This window comes from Bactrocera oleae, chromosome 3, assembly GCF_042242935.1.
Source record: "Bactrocera oleae isolate idBacOlea1 chromosome 3, idBacOlea1, whole genome shotgun sequence".
NCBI lineage: Eukaryota > Metazoa > Arthropoda > Insecta > Diptera > Tephritidae > Bactrocera > Bactrocera oleae.
The window spans coordinates 14,296,421-14,319,095 of record NC_091537.1 but is presented as its reverse complement, the minus strand read 5'-3'; the positions used below and the strand labels follow the sequence as shown (position 1 = coordinate 14,319,095).

General features: G+C 29.6%; 1 protein-coding gene across 6 annotated transcripts in view; it reads right to left on the bottom strand.

Annotated features, from left to right (window-relative positions):
• salm (spalt major) overlaps positions 1–22,675 on the bottom strand; it is a 237,684-nt gene that overhangs the window by 25,302 nt on the left and 189,707 nt on the right. For 3 of the 6 annotated variants that reach the window (XR_004977639.2, XM_036368458.2, XM_036368459.2), the window contains exon 1: positions 9,450–10,041. The exons of 2 other annotated variants lie outside the window; for them this stretch is intronic. Coding sequence is in view for 3 of the 4 variants with exons in the window: in XM_036368458.2 (XP_036224351.2) it covers positions 9,450–9,600 (151 nt within the window). In the remaining variant the exon portion in view is untranslated. Of the gene's footprint in view, positions 1–9,449; positions 10,043–22,675 lie in introns of those variants that run through there. One more of the 6 variants, XM_036368460.2, reaches the window with a different exon arrangement.

The window sequence follows — 22,675 nt, the reverse complement described above, 5'->3', positions numbered from 1 at the left end:
TTGAAACTGTTAAAATTAATTTGTACAAATTAAATATTTTAAAATAATTTCACATAAATTTATATATAAACTATATAAGAAATAATTTGATAAAGCCTATTTTTCAAAGTTTTTTAACAATTTACCAAATAAATTACTTCAAAAAAAAATATTGTTTACACATATGCAAAAATACAGTTACACAAAAAATTAAAAAAAAAATACTTGCATACAATTATTTTGAAGTGTATTTAAGTCAAAATAATTTGAAATATGCACATTTTTAAACACTTTTTAATAAATTTTCAACGGAATATTTCCATTTCATCAATTTTAAGTAAAAAAAAAATACCTTTTGACGCCGAAGAACTTAAAGCATAAATAAAAATACACAAAATATAATCGAAATTCTTGCATATATATATGTACATCTATATACATATGTATGTATCTATTTAAATTTAAAGGCACCAAAATAAATAAATAATGCGGCAATATGAGAAACATAACACATGCACATACGTATAAATGTGTAGATATGTACAAGTATGTACACAAATGTACAAACTGTCGCATCAAATCAATACGGTAAACTTGCAAGCCGCGTTTTATATACACATATGATAAAATGTATGTATGTACATCCGGAATATTCTGCATATTTTATTAATATGGTTCAACCCAAACTAACCTCAGCGGCATACATTATTACAAATAGCAAACAAAAAAAAAAACAAAAAATACAAGAAATAAAGCATGCAAAGGTATATCTGCATTTTTAACGCGATCGCATTTACAGATATTCCCTTTATGCATAACACAAAGCATATACATATATATATACACACATATACATACATATCTGTATGTGGTGTATATTGAACAGTTACCTATCCATATGCGCATAAAATACATATAAAAAGCGCATATATTCAATAAAACAGAATATTTGAATAAGAAAATAAAGATTAAATTAATTTCATTTCATTTTCATTCGTAATTTCCATTTCGTTTTTTAAATACATAAGTCAAATTAATGCGTATGATTCGCATGAAATTAAATAAATAAAAAATAAATTCAAGTAAGCATACGCAAATATGTATGTAAAATTAAAACGCCGAGGGTGCAGGGAGCAGCCTCTGACACCAAACAGAATAATCAGCGAGTAAACATGTAAACAATGCATATAATAAAGCCACAGCCTATCACAGGCTGTGAAGTAAACAGTACTCTGTCTATATAACATTGCAGAGCAATGATTTGCTGTTGTAGGCAGAGAGTGAGCCAAAGTGCAGTGAATGGACGTCAATTAAGTCGGGTAGAGCAGTAATTGGCAGTGATTTGAGGAGAAATGCATATTTATGCATAAGGTGGACAAAATTATTTATATATTTGCAACAAAGTGCTTATGAAAGCATTACAGCAAGCATAGCATTTATGATTGATAATATAAGGTTCAGCTTTAACAGGAAGATGTAATAGCGGGCAACAATATTATTTTGGATTTCACGAAAATGTTAACAAGAGGTTGATTATAACCGAAACTCATACATTTATTTATATTTTTCAAAATTTAATATATTAAATTTTTTAGTGTTTTTTTATCTATATAAACCCACCAATTCCACAATAATCTACAAAATTGAAAATTTTAAATACTATAATAAAACCAGCGTGATACATTTGTATCTTCTTGCATGCACACATTAATGTGCGATAAAAATCCACAATTAAATATTTTTAATAACACAGGTTTTCATATTTGTTTACAGAATAAACTATATTACAATTTTGATTGCGCGAGCATGCGAAAAACTTAGCAATTTCTCAATTGTCTGAGTTGTATGAATTTGTTTTCATAAAAGGGAGAAAAAACAAACACAGCAGATACATTTATATGTGAGAATGTACAAAAATATATACCTTTGCAGTCATGCCGGAGCTAAACTTTTGCATTTCAAAAATACTTAAGATACCTACACAAAAATTGAGAATTGGAAATTTCGGAAATTTACAAAACTTTAACAAAAATAGTTTAAAATATATGACTCATATTAATATAAAAGAAAATTATCTAAATTTTTGCAATTAGCCATTAGAATTTTTTTTTCTCACAAAATCAATATATCTATGTATGTGCGCAATTAAATGCTCCAACAAATTTACGTTACGCTTTACTTCAATTAACCACAAATCAAATATAAATCGCACTGTGCACATTTTTCAAAAATTCGCTGCTTTCACTACAATCATAATTAACACGCTGATTTGTGGCGGCAGAGAATAAATTTAGCTATATATATAAGGAAACTTGACGCAGACGACGAAAAATTGTTTAATAAATAAAACAAATAAAAATAAAATTAAAAAAAGAAAAAACTGAAGAAGCTAAAAAAATATAAATTGGAAATTTAAATTTTTTATAAAAGTGAAACAATTAAATTTTTTAAATTAAAAAAAAAAAATTTATTTAAAAAAAAATTAATTTAAAAAAAAAATTAATTAAAAAAATATTATGTTATATAAAATTAAAAAAAATGTTTAAAAAAGTTAGAATCTAATATTAAAATCTAAAATTAACAACGAAATAGAGTTTATTGCGAAAATTACGTACCTATACATATGTATGTATGTATTGATATGCTTGTCATGTTTTTATGAAAGTGAAACATTTTAATTTTTCTAAATTAAAATATATTTTTTTAATTAATTAAAATTTTTAAATTAAAAAATTTATTTTTAAAAATTAAGTTCAAATTAAAAAAAATTTAAAAAAAAATTGTCAATAAATTTAAAAAAATATTTTAAAAATTTAAAAAAGTATTACAAAAAATTATATAAAATATTAAAACAATATTAAAAAAAAAATTAAAATCCAAAATGAAAAACGAAATATAGTTTACTGGGAAAATTACGTACATATGTATATGTACATTTAGACATGCATCTACATACATATAAACATGATTCCAACAAATAATTATGGCAGTTCACAATTCAAGAAAACAAATAATACATTTTTTTCTATATTACTTTTATTAATAATTTCCATTATTTAAAAAAACTTTATAAAATTAAAAAAAAAATATATATATGAAATATAAAAAAAAATTTTAATTGAAAATTAAAAATTATTTACAGTTTACGGCAAATCTTGCAGACATAAAATATGTATATTGCAATGCCGAATTTTAAGCATAACACACATTTAAACACACATATATATGTATATAAATCTAAATATGTAACATATATTTTTCTACTCCAACAATGCCCACTCATGCCCGCTCTTGCGCTGCTTTAAGAGATGCACGATGAATTATGAGCCTTTTAGCGACCACTGTTTGGCTCATATGCTTTAATTAATCGCTACAGCTGATAATATGCACTAAAAACAACAACAGTTGAAACTTAAAGCGACTATATCAAAAACTCCACGCGACTAAAAATAAATTTACGCGGTATGCGAGGCGCACATATATATGTAGATACAAGTAGCATAAAGATAAACCTATGCACATACATATATATACATATAATATATATATACAAAAATTGCCTGTATGTGCATATGTATGTTGGCTTGCCTGCATTTAAGTAACTCAAACATTTTGAGCGCCAAACAATTCATTTCGATCTACAATTTACTAAGACGCTGCTTCTTTTTGGCTACCACAGCAGATTGCTGTCGTTGATGGTGAAGTTGATGAAGTTGATGCAGCCGATGAGGCTGATGATAATGATGATGAGTTCAAAAAACGCATTTCAAGTTGCATACATTTCACAAAATCACACAACCAAATCTACAATGCAAGTTCATGCACGCACACACACAGCTATATAAGTTAATACATTATATGTATGTACATATATATGTATGTAGGCATCTATTATAGCTGCTGGCTTGCTGTGCGCCAGACGTCGAAAACTAAGCGTTTTAAATGATACAGAAAGATCGTGTCTAAAAATGGATGCGGACAAGAAAGGCACAAGTGGCGCGGCAATTGCAAGTATACAAACAACAGTGAGGTACAACAACAACAATATCAATAGCAAGAACAAATAGCCACAACATTGAGCACAATAAGGGCAAGTCGAAAATGAAGCACGAAAAAACTAAATAAACTAAGCACAATAACAACAACTTTGCACTACAATTTTCTGCATGCGTGTGTGTGTGTATGTGTGTGCGTGCAATTGCAATAGTGCAGCAATGTCGCGCTGTGCAATGCGGCAAACATTGATTAGCAACACACTTTGTTTGCTTTATAAATATTTAGTTGCTATTATTAATATTAATTATGCGCTTGAAATTTATACAACACCATATATGTACATATGTATTATTGTACGTACATATTGTACATATGTTGATGCCTCTGTGCACCTAGCGCTTTATGTATTTATAGCTAAATATGGCACCGCGTAGATTTTTAATTAATTAATTATAATTTATATTAAGAACAAATACAACAACAACAATAACAGTTGTTCAAAATGCAATAATTAACGTTTGTGGGTTTTGAAAAGTTGGCGCACCACGCGCTTTGCAGCACAGTACAGGTTTTCATGCAGATTTTTAAAGTGTTTTGCATGAATAATAATAATTTGTCATTTCGACAAAATTTAAATTTTTTAATTTGCTAATTCAAAAGCTTATAGATACATATCTACATATGTGTACATAAATATATATTTTTAAATATATACATTGCAACGCAGTTAATATTATTATTATTATAAGATTTAATAACAATTTCGATGATTTTTTGAAAAGTGATTTGCTTAAAATTCAATAACATATGTATATTCAATTTTCGAAACTCAAAATTTTGTAATTTTTGTACTCGCAGCCAAAGCCATTTGACATATACTATATTTTTTATATGTTTTTTTTATACGCACAGCAGTGTATAGTTAGTCAGTTTGCCACAAACTTTGTAATTTCAAAGAGGAAATGTTGGAGAAACTAGCCGTTTTAGCCATGTCCGTCTGTTTGGCTGTATATAGACGCACTAATCCCTCAGTTTTTGAGATATCGCTATGAAATTTGGCACATATCAATTTCTCTCCAAGAAGCTGCTCATTTGTCGCAACCGCCATTAACGGATCACTATAGCATATAGCTGGCATACAAACTGAACAATTTTGTTTAGGAGCTTATATGGACAACTTTTTTATTTGACAAGATATCTTCATGAAATTTGGCATAGAATATTTTCCAAGTAAACTCTCTAGTCTCCAAAGAAATTGTACATATCGGACTACTATAGCATGTAGCTGCCATACAAAGTGAACTCAAAATAAGGTTCTTTTATACCTTTTATGCTATAAGAAATGCACTAGTGGAAGGTGTTTTAGCTACGGTGCAGCCAATGTTAAGGTTTTTTCTTGCTTTATATGTTTATGTTTTTTTTATTTTTTTACTATTTTGTGTGTGTTATTTTGGTATGTTCATTGTTTTTTTTGGTATTTTTTCCAATTTCTGTGAAATAAATAAAAGCTGCACGCGCTTTGTTAACGCGTGGGTTGCCATTTATGTTTTATGTTACTCTGTGCGCTATTAAATATTTAAATATCACCGATTTTATAGTCTGTTCTTTTGTGTTTTTCTTAATTTTTAATATTTTTCTGCTTTGTTTTTATTTTGCTTATCATTTCTTGTTAGCTTCCTGTCTTGCTATGGTATAATGAGTTTTCTTGCTAAGTAAGAAAAGTTGTAAAAAAGTTAAGATCAGCTACAAAGTAAACTCAGCGCTCCTACAACTCATAAATTTACTACTGAAAATTTTCACATAAAAAGCCGTTGATTGTTAAGCGATCTTTTCAGTTAAGTTTGCTTCAACTTAAATAAAAGCTACTGAAGTTCGCCAAAAAGAATATATATAATTATTATTACAACTTTTTATATAATGATTTAATTTTTTTTATATTATTATATTATTATATAATTTTTTTAATTTTATGTTTTTACATTTTTTTATTTTTAAAAATTATTATATTTTTTTATATTATTAAGTTATTTTTTTTTATATTATTATTTAGATTTGTTTTTTTATACTCTGTTTTTACATTTTTTAATTTTTAACAATTATCACAACTTTTTTTTATATTCTAAAATAATTTATTTTATATTATTTGAAAAAAAAATTTTATTTTCTTTTTTTAAATTTTTTTATTTTAAAAAACTATCATTACATATTTTTATATTATTAATTATTATTATTTTTATATTATTATATAAGTTTTTATTATTTTCTTTTTTTAAAACTACTTTTTTTAGTTTAAACAGCAAGTTATGAAAATTTAAGTAAAAATTTGTACCTGTCCATTTTGTTCTCATTTGCAATACCAATTTAAAGTAATATTTAAATAGAGTAAGCTATAAAATAATATATCTGCCTCTTCCACATTCATTTTTAGAATTTGATATAAAGATATAAATAGTAAAATTATTTTGTTATTCTTTATTTTTTTCTTTTTTCTTATATATATGTATACATTTTGTGACTTTCCTTCAGAAATCGGTACATAAAGCGCGCATATATACGCATATATCATGTACGTACTCGTATGTATATACTAAAATAAAATTTTCCGTTTACATACAAACATAAAACCGCATAATGGCCATAAACTAGCTCCGCTAATTATTATTATATCCACAAATTTTATTCATAATTACTGATAACTATTCAAATTTGTAACAATGCCGACATTTTGATTTTAATATCTATAGTTTTTTGCTTACGTCAAAGCATAATTTTAAATTATAACAAATATAAAAAATATCTAAGCGCATTTTAACTTAGCGCAGAGGCTTTTAGTTTTGTTTAAAGCTGATAAAAGAAGTCGCTTAAAAAACCATAACTATCTATGTATCATAAAAATTCAATTTTTCATATACAATCGCTTTTGAAAACATACACGCTCAAACAAAACAAAAACAACAGGCATATATGTATACACACACCAAAAATATACATAAATACACACATATATTTTTAATTATTTATTAATTCAACTTTGTTGCTTTATTATGGATTATTATTAAGCGCTAAACCTAACTTTATGATTAATCAAACGACCAAAAGTTGAATAAAATTTCGTCGGCAACAACAACTGCGACAAAAAAGTGTCACCAGCCAGCAGTAAGCGTACCAAAGCCGGCAACTGAGCAGTCATTGAAGGCAAGCACCATGAGCCGAATAAGCAAACAGCAGCCGCGGACCAATCGCCTGCACAATGTCCGATCGCTTAACACACGCATCTACCGCTCTATTTCAAGTGAAATATACAATTTAAAAAAAAAAAAACATATATGCGTATTTCTCATGCAGCCTCTTGCTTATCCGTAGCCTCTTCATCAATTTTTGTCTGTCGCTTTTTTTTACTATTTGCTATTTAAATGCCTGTGCGCCCAAAGTAGCTTCATATACGAGTCTATCTAATTTTTTAATTGATTTTGAAAGCAAAATTTGCATACAAAAATATTAGGTGTGTTGGTTTGGCGGCTACCTATCATATTAATTCATATATTCATGTATGCATGTGTGCTTGTGTATTTGCGCTTATACAAATTTTATGTCATGAAATATTTTGCTTTTTGTTTTTGTTCTCTTTCAATTTCTTTGTGCTGGCAGCGTCCGCTTTTGCCATTTTTAGCGTTAATATTTTTCAAATTGTAGCAACGGCTTCTAAGTGGGTTTTAATTAAGTTTTACAGCAAATTGAAATGCATATTTATGTATCGCTTGCGATTTTTTTTTTTTTTTTAAATTATGCATAAGCACGCGTAGGCGTATGAACATAAAGCAATTAAATTAATTTTTAAATATGAAATTTAATTTTTTAATGTAGATTTAAACATAAATTGACTTGGAAAACTATATAATTTTAAACATACATATATGAACGTGCTTCAGTAAAAAATATCAATCTTATAGTCCAAAAAACATATATACATATTTACAACTTTTGATGCTCAACTAAATATTAACTGATAAACAATATTTATTCAGCTAAACATTTTATTGCAAATTTATATGTTTTTGCTGAATTATGGCGCATAACAATTTTTTAAATATAAATTTTCAGACTTAAATTAAAAATGTATGCGAAAAAAATTTAAGAGTTTTATAACTGCTTTCAAATAATTTAAAGCCTTTTGTAAAATATAAACTATATATCAACTACATACAGAAAAAAAACTTGAACCAAGCAATTTAATAAGAAAAAGTTGAGGCTCGCTGTTATTCGAAAATTTTAATTAAAAATTTAATTTAGCTTAGAAAATATTGAAAAATATTGAATTTAATATATATACATATATATGATTAATTTTTTCTTTTAATATATAGGCATATATTTTTGTTGCCTTCCTATAACCATTATATTATATTAAACTGAAAAAATTATTAAGAATTTTTTTAAAGCATATGGAAGAGCTCAATCTGCAGAATTGTAAATCGCTATACAAATATTTAATTAAAAAAGTTTTGAAGAATGCAAAAATGTAGAAGCAACTTCACACAAAAAAAAACATAAAAATAAAAAATAAAATAAAAAACAAAAACAAATATAAAAAACTCACAAAGCAAACAAAAAAAAAACCAATTGTTACATCAATATTAACTTGCGAAATTTCTTAAAATCTTTATATCAATTTGAAAAAGTCTATAATTTTGAACACGCTTATATTAACTTGAGTTGTATGTATGTATGTAATGGAATATTACAGCTCGATTTTCACTGGTTTTCAGAGCTCTGATCAACTTGAAACTTTGCACACGTGTCAAAGACCGATGACAATGCCATAATTTGAAAACAGTTTCCCACTATTTATAACAGATTTTGAAAAAACTGTAAAAGATTATTCTACATCTTTCATTGAATTTATTATATTTTTATTTAAAATCTATTTATTGTACAATATATAATTTTCAAATCGCTTGCATGAAAAAAATTTTACCTAAAACTGATACAAAATATTTGTTTTGTATATGAAAACGGTTGTGTTATAATATATAATTTTTCAAAAAATTTTATAACAAGTCTTTTGTAATATTATAACACGAGCTACACTCGGGTAACAAAGCGCATTTTCGCACAATAACTAGTTGTTGCTGTTTAATTTATAAATTAGTTAAGTAATTAATCAATGCAACGCAGTTAATATTAGTTACCAGCAGATTTGATAACAGTTTTCGGTAGCTATTTGGAAAGTGATTTGCTTAAAACTCAAAACACATATTTCCAATTTTCCAAACTCGCAATTGTGTAATTTAAATAATCGCAATCAAAGACATTTGACATATTTGCCAAACTTAAAATTGTATAATTTTGCTAAACGCTAATATTTAGCCTTATTGATTGTTTTATTTGAAACCAACAGCTCACCTCAATCACACTTAAAGCACAAACGCAGCTTTAAAACTAATTTAATTTTGGTATTTTCAATGCACACTCACCTTTCTCCACGCTGGGCGCACGGTCTTTCAATTGTTTGACGATACCATATTTAACGGTGCCAAATTGTATCATTTTATTAATTGTTTCTTGATGATTATCTTTGAAATCACTACGCATTTCACACAGAACAGTTGATATATGATTTTTCATTTAAAAAATATTTTCTATATATATGCATATATTTTTATTATAAGCAAATTTCAATGTTGAAAAATTAGCTTGTACACACTTATTTGCTATGATTTTGGTTAACAAGCTTGGCTTTGCTTGGTGGAATTTCTTTGCGCAGCATTAAAGAAAAATTGCACACACACGAAACGCGTTAATTATTACAGTTGCTGTTGCAAGTTATAAATTTAAAGTAAATTTCTGCTTCGAACGCGACTGCGATTTGTAGCTGATGCTGCTTATAGTTGCGTAAATTAAGCACGACATTAGCGTAGAATTTTTCGCATTTAAAAGCAAGTAAAATAAATTGTAGAAATTTTTCAATACTTTCTAGCAGCTTTTTATTGCAAGCGACTATTATTTGCGGTTTTATTAAATTTTTTTTTTTAAAGTTGACGCGTAAAATTATTGTTAATATTTTGAATTATTTTAATTTTTTGTCAATGATATTAATTTTATTTTTAAATGTTATTATTATTTTTTAATTGTATCAATTTTCTTTTTAAATTGTATTAAATTTTTTTGAAATTATATTTATACGATTTTTTAAATAAAATTTAATTTTAATTTAAGTTAAATATTTTTAGTTATAAATGAAGCGCTACGCGTCTTGTATATTAACCGCCGGCTTTGCTGTAATACCGTGTTGAAATTTTTTTACTGATTGCTGATTGCCTGTTGGACTAGCTATTAGTTGGTTTTTGGTTGAAGCGGTAAATCGGTTGTATCTACGGTTTGTTGTTTACGCTACACGCTGCCGTCATCAACTGTCATCATCATATTCATTTAAACTTTAATAATGCTCGCCACCGCTCATAATGTGTAATATCAATAAATTCGTGTGTCGCTGTTGCTTACAATTTAATTTATTTGCTGTTGTTGCTATTGTTTCTGCCGCTGCTGCGCCTTCTCATGTGTGTACTTAATGTTAGATAGCTGCTGCTCTTGTTGTTGTTGTTACTGTTATATTATTATTTTTTGTTTGTGTTGTTGTGTTATTTCAGCGCTGATGATGAAAAATCGTATTGGCGTTGCGTCGCTGTTACGCTGCCACTGCGCTGCTGTTAGCGCCTCCTACAGCCTACCAATGTTATATGACTTTTAAGTGCTACTCTTATTACACACATGCACACACACAAACACGCTTGCGCCTACATGCATATGTATTATACACGCATATATAATGTGAGCGTTTTTCTGCGAGTTGCGTGTGTTGTTGTTGTTCTGGTTGTTTTGGACACTTTGTAGCGCTCAGCTACACTGTTGCTATTGCCGGCAATTTATTTTACACGCTCCTCAGCGGCAACCAATTGTAATGCAAGCATTTAATACCGCTTTGCTTAAAAATGTATAATTGCAAACTGCAGTTGTTGTTATCAAACTATTTAGGTTGTTGTAAGTTTTTTATTGTTGCGTATTGTTTTGCCGTCGGCAATTTTTTTTAATTTTACTAGTTTTTACCAGCTTACAGTTTTGCTTGGTCTTTCACTTTAGCGTTTTTTTATTTTTATTAATTAAAATTTACAGTTATTTTCGCTATTTCTGATTGTCACTATTTGTTAAACTTATTTTAATATACTTTTTTTTTGTAATATTTTTTTTTAGTGCATTTTATAATAATTGTTGCTTATTTGTAAAAATCCATTTAGAAATTCGTATATAAATTCACTGATTCACACTTTTAGCGTCAAGTTAACTAAATTCAATGCCATCAATTAATTATCAGTTCGCGTTACGACTAACCGCCTTGCAAACACACTATGTATTACTCTCGACGCAACACGTTGATATCTTATTTCTTACGTTTTACTATTACTACTTGTTCCTTTATTTTCTGTACTGAGTTCTTTTCGTGTACGAAACGCCACACATTATCAAATCACCGTACCACACTTCTAGTGTACGAACGTTCAGCACGCGCGTCAAAATAGCACTGACACAAACAATAATAATCGAGCGACCAAAAAGTCACTCAAACAAAAATATACAAAGTACACCGCGTGCAAGCAGCGTCAACGTAGCGTTCACAATAAGAATTAAGGCATAGCGACAGTGACGCTAACGTTGACGCCAACGCCATTTGTGCTGTTTATGGCCTGCTCGAAAACAGATCAGTCCAAAAACGACTCTTATTGCGCTGCCCATGATGTATATGTATACAAAGTACATTCATATATGTACACTGCATACATGTATATACAAACACATAGCCGCGCACACCTTTGCTTTGCCACTCATTGCTCATACGCTCATTGTTGCCGCCACTGCTTGCTAGCAGCTCTTACTTTGCAACAATTTTATTACTTTTTTATGCCACCACCTCTCACCAGCATACAAGCAAGCATTAAGTTTTGTTAGGTGGTGGAAAAAAATCATATAATTCCACGCTTATACTCATATATTCAGGCGACCTGCCTCTCCGCAGCAATCCACTCATACCCGCACACATATGCACTCATCCATTTTTATTCATATTCATTCACCTCACACACTTATTGCTATATGTTTCAATAATATTTTTCATATTCGCTTACTCTTTTTACCCAACGCCACTTGGCGCTGCTAGCATGCACACACACAAACTCTCATGCATAAACACAGTACGCTGCGCTCAGCTCATATATACATGCAGTCATTACTTTCTGTTGTTGCTTGCGCTGCTCTCTTCCATCATCATATTTTTATACCAATAATTCCTATATGACACATGCATGCATATACATGCACACACACGCCACGCTACTGTCTATTCGCGCATATTGTCTCATTCATACGACGGCAAATTGTTGAATACTGTTATGCAGTCGCTCACCTTCGTACACACACAGTCGGTTCACTGTACGAACAGTTCATAGTCAGTGACAGCGCAGTCAGACAGCAAACAGCAAGTAGCAGACTTTTTCACTCACACCCACCACTTTCGGGTAATGTAATTATCTTATTGTTGCTCTCTGCAATAATAAAGCACTGGCATATAAGAAAAACAGATATCAATATAAGCAACAACAAACACTGTTTTTGCAACAGCGCACGACAAGTTCACTCGTCTGTTTATCCTCTGGTAACAGCATTTACCTGTTCGATCGGCGCTGTTACTGCACTATTGACTGCACTGCCGCTGCTACTGCTTCCATTTACATTTATGATTTCCATTAGTAAATTATGAGCCATAGCAGTGTTGTTTTCTTTGTTGGCATTCAGTTCATTTTTTCCTACTACATTCTGCGCTCGCCTACATGCGCTCTGCATTGTAACGAATAGACGTACAAGTATATGCATGCCAGTAACATTTCCTTCCGTAAACACATTCTGTGCAGTCAATCTCTGTTCGCTGCTGTTAGCTTCGTATACTGTTGTTGATTTTTTAGTCGTGTTATTTTTACTTCATGCATGCTGTTGGTGCATTTCAATAGGGTGCTTGCTTGTTGGCTGCCAGCATTGACTTGTACTCATTTATTCACGTCTACATATTTTACAATTTTTATAACTACAACAAATACATATTGGAACTTTTACTCTGTAACTAGCTAGTATGTTTTGTCGGTGCTGTTGGTGTTTATTATTTGTTTGTTTGTTTGTTGTAACTGTTACACCTGATAGTGGTGACTGCGCTATGGAGCGCTTTATGAATACCTCTGTCGCCGTTGTTTCATATTCGTGTGCTCTTTTGCACCTTGCTCATATTACATGCATTGTACATGCATACATACACACATATATACATACATAAATAGGAGGTGGGTACAGTATAACGAAGTAGGAAATGTTTTATTCGGTTATAAGAAATATTGAAGAGATACTTGGGTATACGTATTACACTAGTATAAATGTGTACGCACAAACATAAACATTTTAGATTGGTAAAGAGTTAATGGCTAAATTTATTTTTAGAATTATTAGCATATTCATATTAGCAGAATTTTATAAATAATATCTCACAGTTATAGTAAAATCAAAAATTTTCTGGTAATTTTATACACTACCAGATTTATTTTTCATTCATAAAAAATATTAAAATTCAAGACATATATGAAAATCAAATTATTTACTAATTTTTTATTTACTACTATTAAATTTTGCATAGACAATATCCGCTAGTTTATAAATGATTATATATATTGTATGCATGTAAATTAATTTAAAAGTTCAAAATATTGTAAAGCTTCAAAACTATTCTTGGTTTTAATAAAATGGCATGTTATTTCTCTCCGTTAAAAAAAAAATTCTATCGCTCTAAATAACTAGAATAAAATTCGTCCCATGAAAATCGGATGTACAAAACCGGGACGGGCCGGTATTTATACATACATATTAGTGATTAGTATTTTCTAGCATGGCGTTAGACCATAAATAAGTGCTCTATATTTGCAGTTTGAAATCCAATAAACCTCTGATTTTTAGCAAAATTAATTAAAAAACATACGAAAATCAAATGATCGAATTTTCTAATTAAAAAATGCTGCAATCAAGATATAAATAATGTGTAAAATATTTTTTGAATTAAAGTGACACATTTTTTTTTTCGAATAAAAAATTGGAATTAAAAGAGAAAAATAAATAGCATAATTTTAACTGCGTAAACGAAATTTAACATAAGAATTACAAATGAATATATAATTTTTTAAGTTGAAAATTGGAGTAACTCATAAAAAAATTTATTTTCAAAATCAAACATTTGAATTAAAAGGTATAAATAAGAAAGCTTTACATATTTTTAACTGAAACACTATAATTAAAATTAAGTTAATGTAAATAAAACAAATAGGTGTTTAACTATTTTGATTCGATTAAAAATTACCTTTCTTTCACTAAGATAGCAAAAATGGTAGATCACAAAGCAAACGCAAGAGCGAAATGATTTAAAATTCGAAAACGAAATTTTTAAAGTGTTGTATTCATAGGCTTCATTAATAGATATACATACATTTATTTTTTAATATAATTAAAAAAAAAAATTAATTTAAATAACATTTCAATTGTGCTTTTATTGCATTATTTACAACCCAGATGCAATATAATGACTTTAGCCGATCTTAGAAAAATATAATTATTAATTATAAAGAAGATCTACAACATATGTGGCCAAGCAGAGCCAATGAATTCTAAATATGAATAACAATAACATCAAGTATAATTTGATCTAGACACAAAATTTATATATTGCGCACAAAACTATCTAATTTTTGTATACAATTAAATTAAATTTGTTATAAATATACATATATAAATTTTTCTAATTCAAATACTGTTTCAGATTATTGCGGGAATTTCTGCAAACAACTTACACAGGTATGTTAAAGAAAAGCACATATTTTATATTTAATTAAAATTAGTATTTGAAGTTGAATCAAAATATCTTTATTTTGAACTTAAGACACACTGTACGGTGCGATACGTCTCAAAAATTCTTTACATCCAACCAATCCTTCGAATCAGCCAAGTACAGAAAGAAAAAATCCATAAGTTATTTTTATTGGCTTTTACATTGTACTCATCGTTGTTGTTTGTACTGCAGCAGCGTTTGCCTACCACTGCCCTTATAACTATTACCTATGTATTTATGTATGTATGCAAGTGCTTTGTACTTATATTTTGTTGTTGGCAGCGCTTTCATATTTCTTTAATGTTTTTCAATGTTCTCAGCAAACATTTTTTAACGTCTCCATCATTTTTACTCATACCCACATAGAGCGCGCCAGACTTTCAAACCCAGCTCTCCACACAATTCGCACATCTCGCTTGCACTCGCGCTGTGGTGGTCCAATGGCGTCGACCAGACGCTCGGCACCCGACGCACACTGGTATGCGCGTTCTCTTTCACACCAGCAACGCCAATGGCCCAGCGATTAATAATTTATCATAATTCATTCATATCATGTCTTATGGCAGGCAGCATACATACACACGCACACGCAGGCAACCGGCAAGCCAACAGACTGGTTCCGTTTTGTTTGCATGCGCGCGCCCAACCTTCTTTCTCAGCGCCACAGCGGCTGTACGTGTGTGTGCATGAGTGAGAGTGCGCTGCTTGTGTGCTCTTTTGCACACACTGCCACTTGTGGATTGCTGCTTATGCTGCTGGTCGCCTACTTTTTTGTTTTTTGCTTTTTTATTAATTTGGCTTATAAGATTTTTGTCTTGCGAGGCGCAAGGCGTTGGCAGTCATAACAACAACAATAATGTGCTAGATTTGTGTGCTCGCTACTGTTGGCTATATCTGCTTGGCTTTTATATTTCCATGATTTCATACCTACATCTATTCATATATGTATATATTTATGCTTGCATATGCGCGTGTGTTTGTAGTAGCGTTGGTAGTGGTGTATAGCTTCTGCAGGTTGTTGCTGCTGTTGTATTTGTTGTTGTTGCAGTTGTTTGTATGAATATTATGAGCCATCCATCAACATCACAACTGCCTTATATGCTGCTCTACCTTCATTGCATACGACGAAGGTAACTCCCACTTTCTTAAATGCTGTTCGATTTCTTGGTTTCGTATCTTTTGGCAATTGGTCGGGTACGGTGATTTTTTATTGCCATTTTCCCCGCTTTCCGCTTGTTTTTTTTTTGCGCATTTCCATTTTTTCAATTATATACGCAAAGTCATATAGTGCTGAAATCTATATCTACACATATATGTATGTATATATAAGTACAAACATACATATGTACACATAATTCTTAAATTAACAGCTTTATTCCTTTGCCTTGGCGGTAGTCTTAAATTCCACATATGTATGTATATGTACCATTTTTGTTGTAGTTGGTATTTTTATACTGAAACGTTTTGTATGTACTTTGAATTTTAAACGCCAACATTTTTGCTGTTATTTTTAAGTTGCTGCTGATTTAATTGTTTTTTAATGAAATTGTTTTATATTTTATTTTCGAAGCACACGTTTGTTGTAAAGAATTTTTATATTAGCTATAAAAGTACCGTTCGGCAGCATACACAAGTAACATACATATTATATATTTGAGTGAATTTCAACATATATGTATATAATATAATATAAATATACATATATGTATATATAACATATATTTTTGGCCTAAATTTCTAACTTGAATTTATTCTAATTTCATTAGATTTCAATTAGCATGAAAAAGTCATTGCAAAACACTATTTGAATATATAATTTAGAAACTTTAAAATAAATGACTTTTTGCAGTTTTTGACGCCACGAGAAAGTTGCGAAAAAGTCGTTAAGACATCGGTTTTTAGTAATGGCATTTAAAAAATTTCTAGAACGTGCGTGAAATTGCAAATAGCAGTAAAGAGTATAATGACACGCAGATTCTTAAATAAGTTTATACAAGTACGTACATAAATAAATAAATAGGTGTATTTTTAATTGCTTTTGGAAATGGATCATTTTTGAAAACTAGTACTGAGGAAGGTATTATACATATATATATGTATATACAAGTATATATGTATATATGTATATACAAGTATATATGTATATATGTATATTTAAAGCATAGTTATGGTATCTGTATCGCTATCGCTGTCATGCAACAAATTGGAACCTAGATTTTTTTTAAATCTAAAATGTAATCCTAATTTATGAAAAACTCATATATGTTACCCTCTGAATTGCCTATAGCGCTGGCTTCGCTTTTAGAAAACTTTTTCCTTGTAACTCGAGATCGAATCGAGATTATGTGAAGTCATTGTTCCGCATCTCAGACATTTTTTTATGATATAAATTGAAAATTTTATCCTTTCTTTGCATGCGAATTGGAATATCCAATTTTAATATTAAAAAATTATATGTTACTTTTTAACATTTTATTAATTCTGAAATAGCCTTAGGTTGGGAGATTTTTTATATACAAAGCATTTTTCTAAACGGTAAGAACCGTTGTTTGTCTGGCCTAAATAAAACTTTGATGATCTACAAATATTATTCATTTGGGGAGAATAAAAAAAATTGTATGCTCTCTCTAATACGCTGTAGTATTAAAGCGTGGTGATATTTCGAAAAGAACTTTACAAAAAATTTAAAAATTTTTTTTCAGGAAAAATATTCAGATATAAATTTGATGGTTTTGTTTAAGGTAATTTAATTAAAGGTAAAAATTAAAAATTTATAAACATTTTTTTTTTATTAAAAATTTAAGTACCTGTTAAAAAAAACCTATTTTCAAAGTCAAAAACTTGAATGGAGAGATATAAATAAGAAAGCTTTACATATTTATAACTGAAACATTATAATTAAATTTAATTCAATGTAAATAAGACAAAGGCTGTTTAACTATTTTAAAATCTTATTAAAAATTACTTTTTCTTTTACAAAAATGGTAGATCACGAAGCAAACGGAAGCGCGAAATGATTTAAAATTCGAATTTTTAAAAAAAGAATGTTGAAGTGAAATAAAAAAAATTCTATTTTTAATTATTTCGACGGGTTATTCATTTTAAAACTCCATTATAAACTTTGAAATCGATACCTTTAATTGTTGTTGAGTTAGACCAATTCAAGCAGCTTCGTCACTACAAGTATACCTTTGAACACGTTTTTCTCAAAACAAAATTTTTAAAATTTGATTGAGTGATTACACATATAAATTTTTCTGCATGTTTTGTATATGTACATATATGTAGTTCTCTACACCTTGATTCACCAGGATTTTACTCTGAATCAAAATCTAATTTTGGCAGACAAAAACCGATCAGAATTGTGTGTAAAATTCAGAGCGGACAATATCTTCAAAAGAGAACTTTTTTTTAGCCTTGATTCACGAAGAAAGCCGAAATCATTGCAGACCGTTTTTGTGGAAGATCTTTTTAAGCGCCATTAGGGACTTACCCAAAAATCGCTCTTTTCAGCAGTCACACTGGGGTGCCACTTTATTTCAGTCAAAACAAAGCTATTTTAAAAAATATTATATAAAAGTATATATGGTAAATTTGGTAATTCTCACTAATTTAAGATTTAATTTAAATTTTTTTTTTTGCCTCCTAACTACGGCATATTCAATTCTAAACATGTAACCAACATAAAACCTGTTGAAATACAACTTTCAAGTGAAACCAACGAATTTATTCTGCCATATTTGAACAAGCTAACAAACCTATTTAGTAGCGGTAGGGAGCAAATAAATTTGATTTAACTTCTGTACATACATATGTATGTATATGTGCATATATGTATGTAGGATGGAACATCAACTAAGTAGAGCGCATAGCACCTACTCATACAAGCGTCAAAATACGCTGGACGACGGCACAAAATATGAAAGCACCTCAATGCGCAGGTCCTACCCACAAGTTGCTCCTTAAAGCGCAACACCTATCTACAGCATCACCTTACATAAAGCCAAGTGTGGCAGCTCACATTACGAGCAGCGCCAGCGCCGACTGTTGCTCATCTTTTTTTATTAGATAATTTTCTTTCACTATTTTCATTTTTCGAACAAAATTATGTGCAACTGCTGAGCAGTCAGCTAATTCAGCCGCGTTAACAGTGACTGCAGCGATGGCAGCGACAGCGAAGCTTAAGCCAGAGGTGAGCTTTGAAATTCCATTTTTATTTTATATTGCACACTTTTTCTTCATAAAACTCTTGAACTGCCACACACATACAAACAAAAGTTGCTTGGGTGCTTAGGTGGCAATGCTAACGTGTATATAAAAATCACTATATCTGTATATTTATATTTTTATATAATAAATATATTTATTTATTCCAAGGTGGTTCGACACCCTCTGCATTTTTGATGTTGTTTCTGTTTTTGATTTTATGGCATTAACCAATAATGTGTAATATGAAATGTGGAAAAAATTCATAACTCACCCCTAGTTGGGAGAGTGTAAGCTGAGAGCACATACGGCGCATAATAAGTAGTGAGTTTACAGTAATCTGATTGAGATAGAAAAATCTATGAAATATAATGGATTTCAAAATATTTATGTAATTCCGAAATGGGCGTAAACTTGAGAGGCTGCCGTTGGTTTTTTTGCAGCTAAATTCTTCAGTAGGAAAAAAAGTTATGAGTTGAGAGTAGCTAATTTTTATTGTGAGTGTTTGCTGCTACAGAATAGAATGCAATAGAAAGTTTGGGTTAGCTATGTAATTATTTACTGAGCGTTTAAGATTAGATTATCTTTTATTTAACGATATCTTTTTCTGACTGTTTCCCGAAATAATTTAAAGCAAGTTAAAAATTTATTTATCGCTTTTCCGCTTATTGCGTTTATGCTTGATGAACTCATTATATAATATAATAATTTAATCAAACTTGCACTTCCAAAAAGTAAGCCTATTATTTTTTCCAAAACTGTATATAAACTCAAATCTAAGGATTATGCTATATACTAGGGTGGAGCGAAAACAATTTTTTTTGTTTGGCTTAGCCTGGGGGTAAAATCTGTAGATTTTAAAAAAACAAAAATTTTGACCAAAAAAAAATTTTTTTTAACACCTACACTCAGTTTTAAAATAAATATTCGAGTTAAAATTTTTATTTCGTAAAAAATTTTTGATTAGTGTTCTAGAAGCTGTGGAGAATCCTCTTTCTGGCCAATTAAAATTTATCAACTTAAAAAAAATGTTTGTGGTCATTATTGGAGTTTTAAAAAAATATATAGCAGTATATAATGATTTTGGAAAAATGTCTGAAAAAATACTTTTTACGACTTATATGTATATGTAAATCTATAGTTTTATATAACGCCACTAAGTACAAAAGAGTCACAACTCAAAAATTTTCAAAATAAATTTTTTTCAATATATCAATTCGTAATACAAGTATTTATCTATCCAAGAAATTTCATAGCCATCACGCTTTTGTGTAAATTGCATTGTTTACCGCGCTTGTGTATGCATTTTGCTCTAATAGAGGGATCCTGGGTCATCAATTTTCAAAACCGAAAAAAAATAAACTCGTTGAAAATGGAAATAAAAAATAATTTTTTGGCGATCTGAATTCGGGAAAGGTTAGAAAGTTGAGTTTTTAGGGATAAAAAAACGGTATATCTTGATTTCCGCAAAAACTATACACAAAAAAGTAGTATGATAAAGTGGTAGGCAATACAAATATCTACAACTTTTGTATAAAAACTTGTTTCACATAACCGCAAAATTTATATCAAAAGTTCAAATAAGCAAGTTTTTTTTTTATTATCTATTACAAAAACAAATTGCTTGTTGTGGCAAGTTTTTGATTTTTAGTGTTTTTTTTTTAATTTTTAGTGTTTTTTTTTAATTTTTATTGTTTCTAAATTTGGATTAAAGTAACTTCTCTATGTCCCAAACATACCGTTAGTTTTATTTTTATTAAAATTTTTTACCTTATTTAGACTTAATATCGGAAAAGAATGCTAATTTTCAACGAAAATTCTCACGTCAAAATTTTTGCATTTTTAAGTAAGTCAAAACCAAAGAAAATCAAAAGTTCAAAAGAATTGAGGAGAAAATAAATTAATATATTTTTTAATGTAACGAAAAGCCAAATAGTTCTGTGAGTTAAGTCTTTAACAAGCTCATAAATCAAGAAAATACATATGTACATACTTACATACGCTGTAGATACATATGTATATATGTGTGTAATAAATTTTATAACAATTAAATACTATTAAACACATCTCAAATTTAGGCAAAGTTGAAAATACTAAACATTCATATGTATGTATATACATACATACATAAATATATATGTATATATATATATTCACATACATTTATGCATACACCTAAGTTGTCTGTTTGTATGTACAATACATAATTCATAAATAAAAACCACTCATATTCATGTAATGATGGCGGTAGAGCACCCAGTCACACTCGTCTTACCACAGACACAACAGCAACAACAAGCAGACAAAACGAAAAAAAAATAATTGAATGAAACCGAACCAATACTTTGAGGGGAGTCACAGCAAGCAGCAGCAAACCATAAGTAATAAATATTTTTGTATGTATATATGTATGCCGCGCTCATATCTTCCGTCATATTCCAACATTATTATTCGCCTCAACATACAACAATACCAAGAGTGACGGCAACGATAGCAACTTGACTTGACTTGATTTGACTCGGTCGTTTCACGATGGTCACCTCCTCTTCAGCAACCACAACTACCGGTTTATGTATGTTGCAATTTGATGCTTTTGTTGCCTTAACAGTGTTGTTGCCGCACAAGAGTCAAGTTTTGATAGCCTCTCATAATCATAAACAGCACACATACAGCAATAACAACAACAGTCGTGTAAAATATCATACAAGCAAATGTATTGCTAGCAGCAATGGTAACTTAAACATTTGCTGCTCAGCAAAATTGCTCTATGCGCAACAACACGTGTGCGCTCGCAAATGTTAAAAACTCCACGAGGCACCTAACTAGTTTAGTGAGTGTGAAACATTTTATGAGTGCTCGCTCCAAAATTCTAGAGCTGCCTGATATTTTGCAGATTTCAATTGCTGTTATATTATATTAAAAGTTGTGCGCCATCACTGTTACTTCGACAAGGCGTGCTCATTGGCCCTGTTATGCATATGGTAACAGTTATATTTTTGTCACTCGCCATTTTTTTCCATTCACTGTTAGTTTATGCTCTGCGCGCTCTGCTTTGCTTTTAGCTGCGCAACATTGTCGGTTTTCAAAGGAAGTATTACAACTATCTCGCTTTAACATATGCCTACACTGGCCGTTAGTTAAAAAATTCTATTAACAGCGCATTATTATGTTAAAGTGGCTTATTCTGTTGACTCTTACAGTCTTATACTCTGTATTATTGTTTGGCAAGGTATTTTCGAAATGTTGGCGCTTAACAGCAGAGAATGTGATTAATAAATTATGTTAACATTCTCTGTTAACAGCGTTGCAAACTGTAAAGTACATTATCAGAGAATGTTATCAACACAGAAGGCGATAATGTTGGACAACATAAAAAGTAACGAACCTACAAACTATAAAAAATACAACTGCACTACGCCATTAGGGAACTGAGAACATTTTTCTTGCAACTTATAAGGGGAACAAGTATTTGTTAATAATTTCTGGAAATATTGCTTATAATTTTGAACTTGTTAAAATTTTTAAACT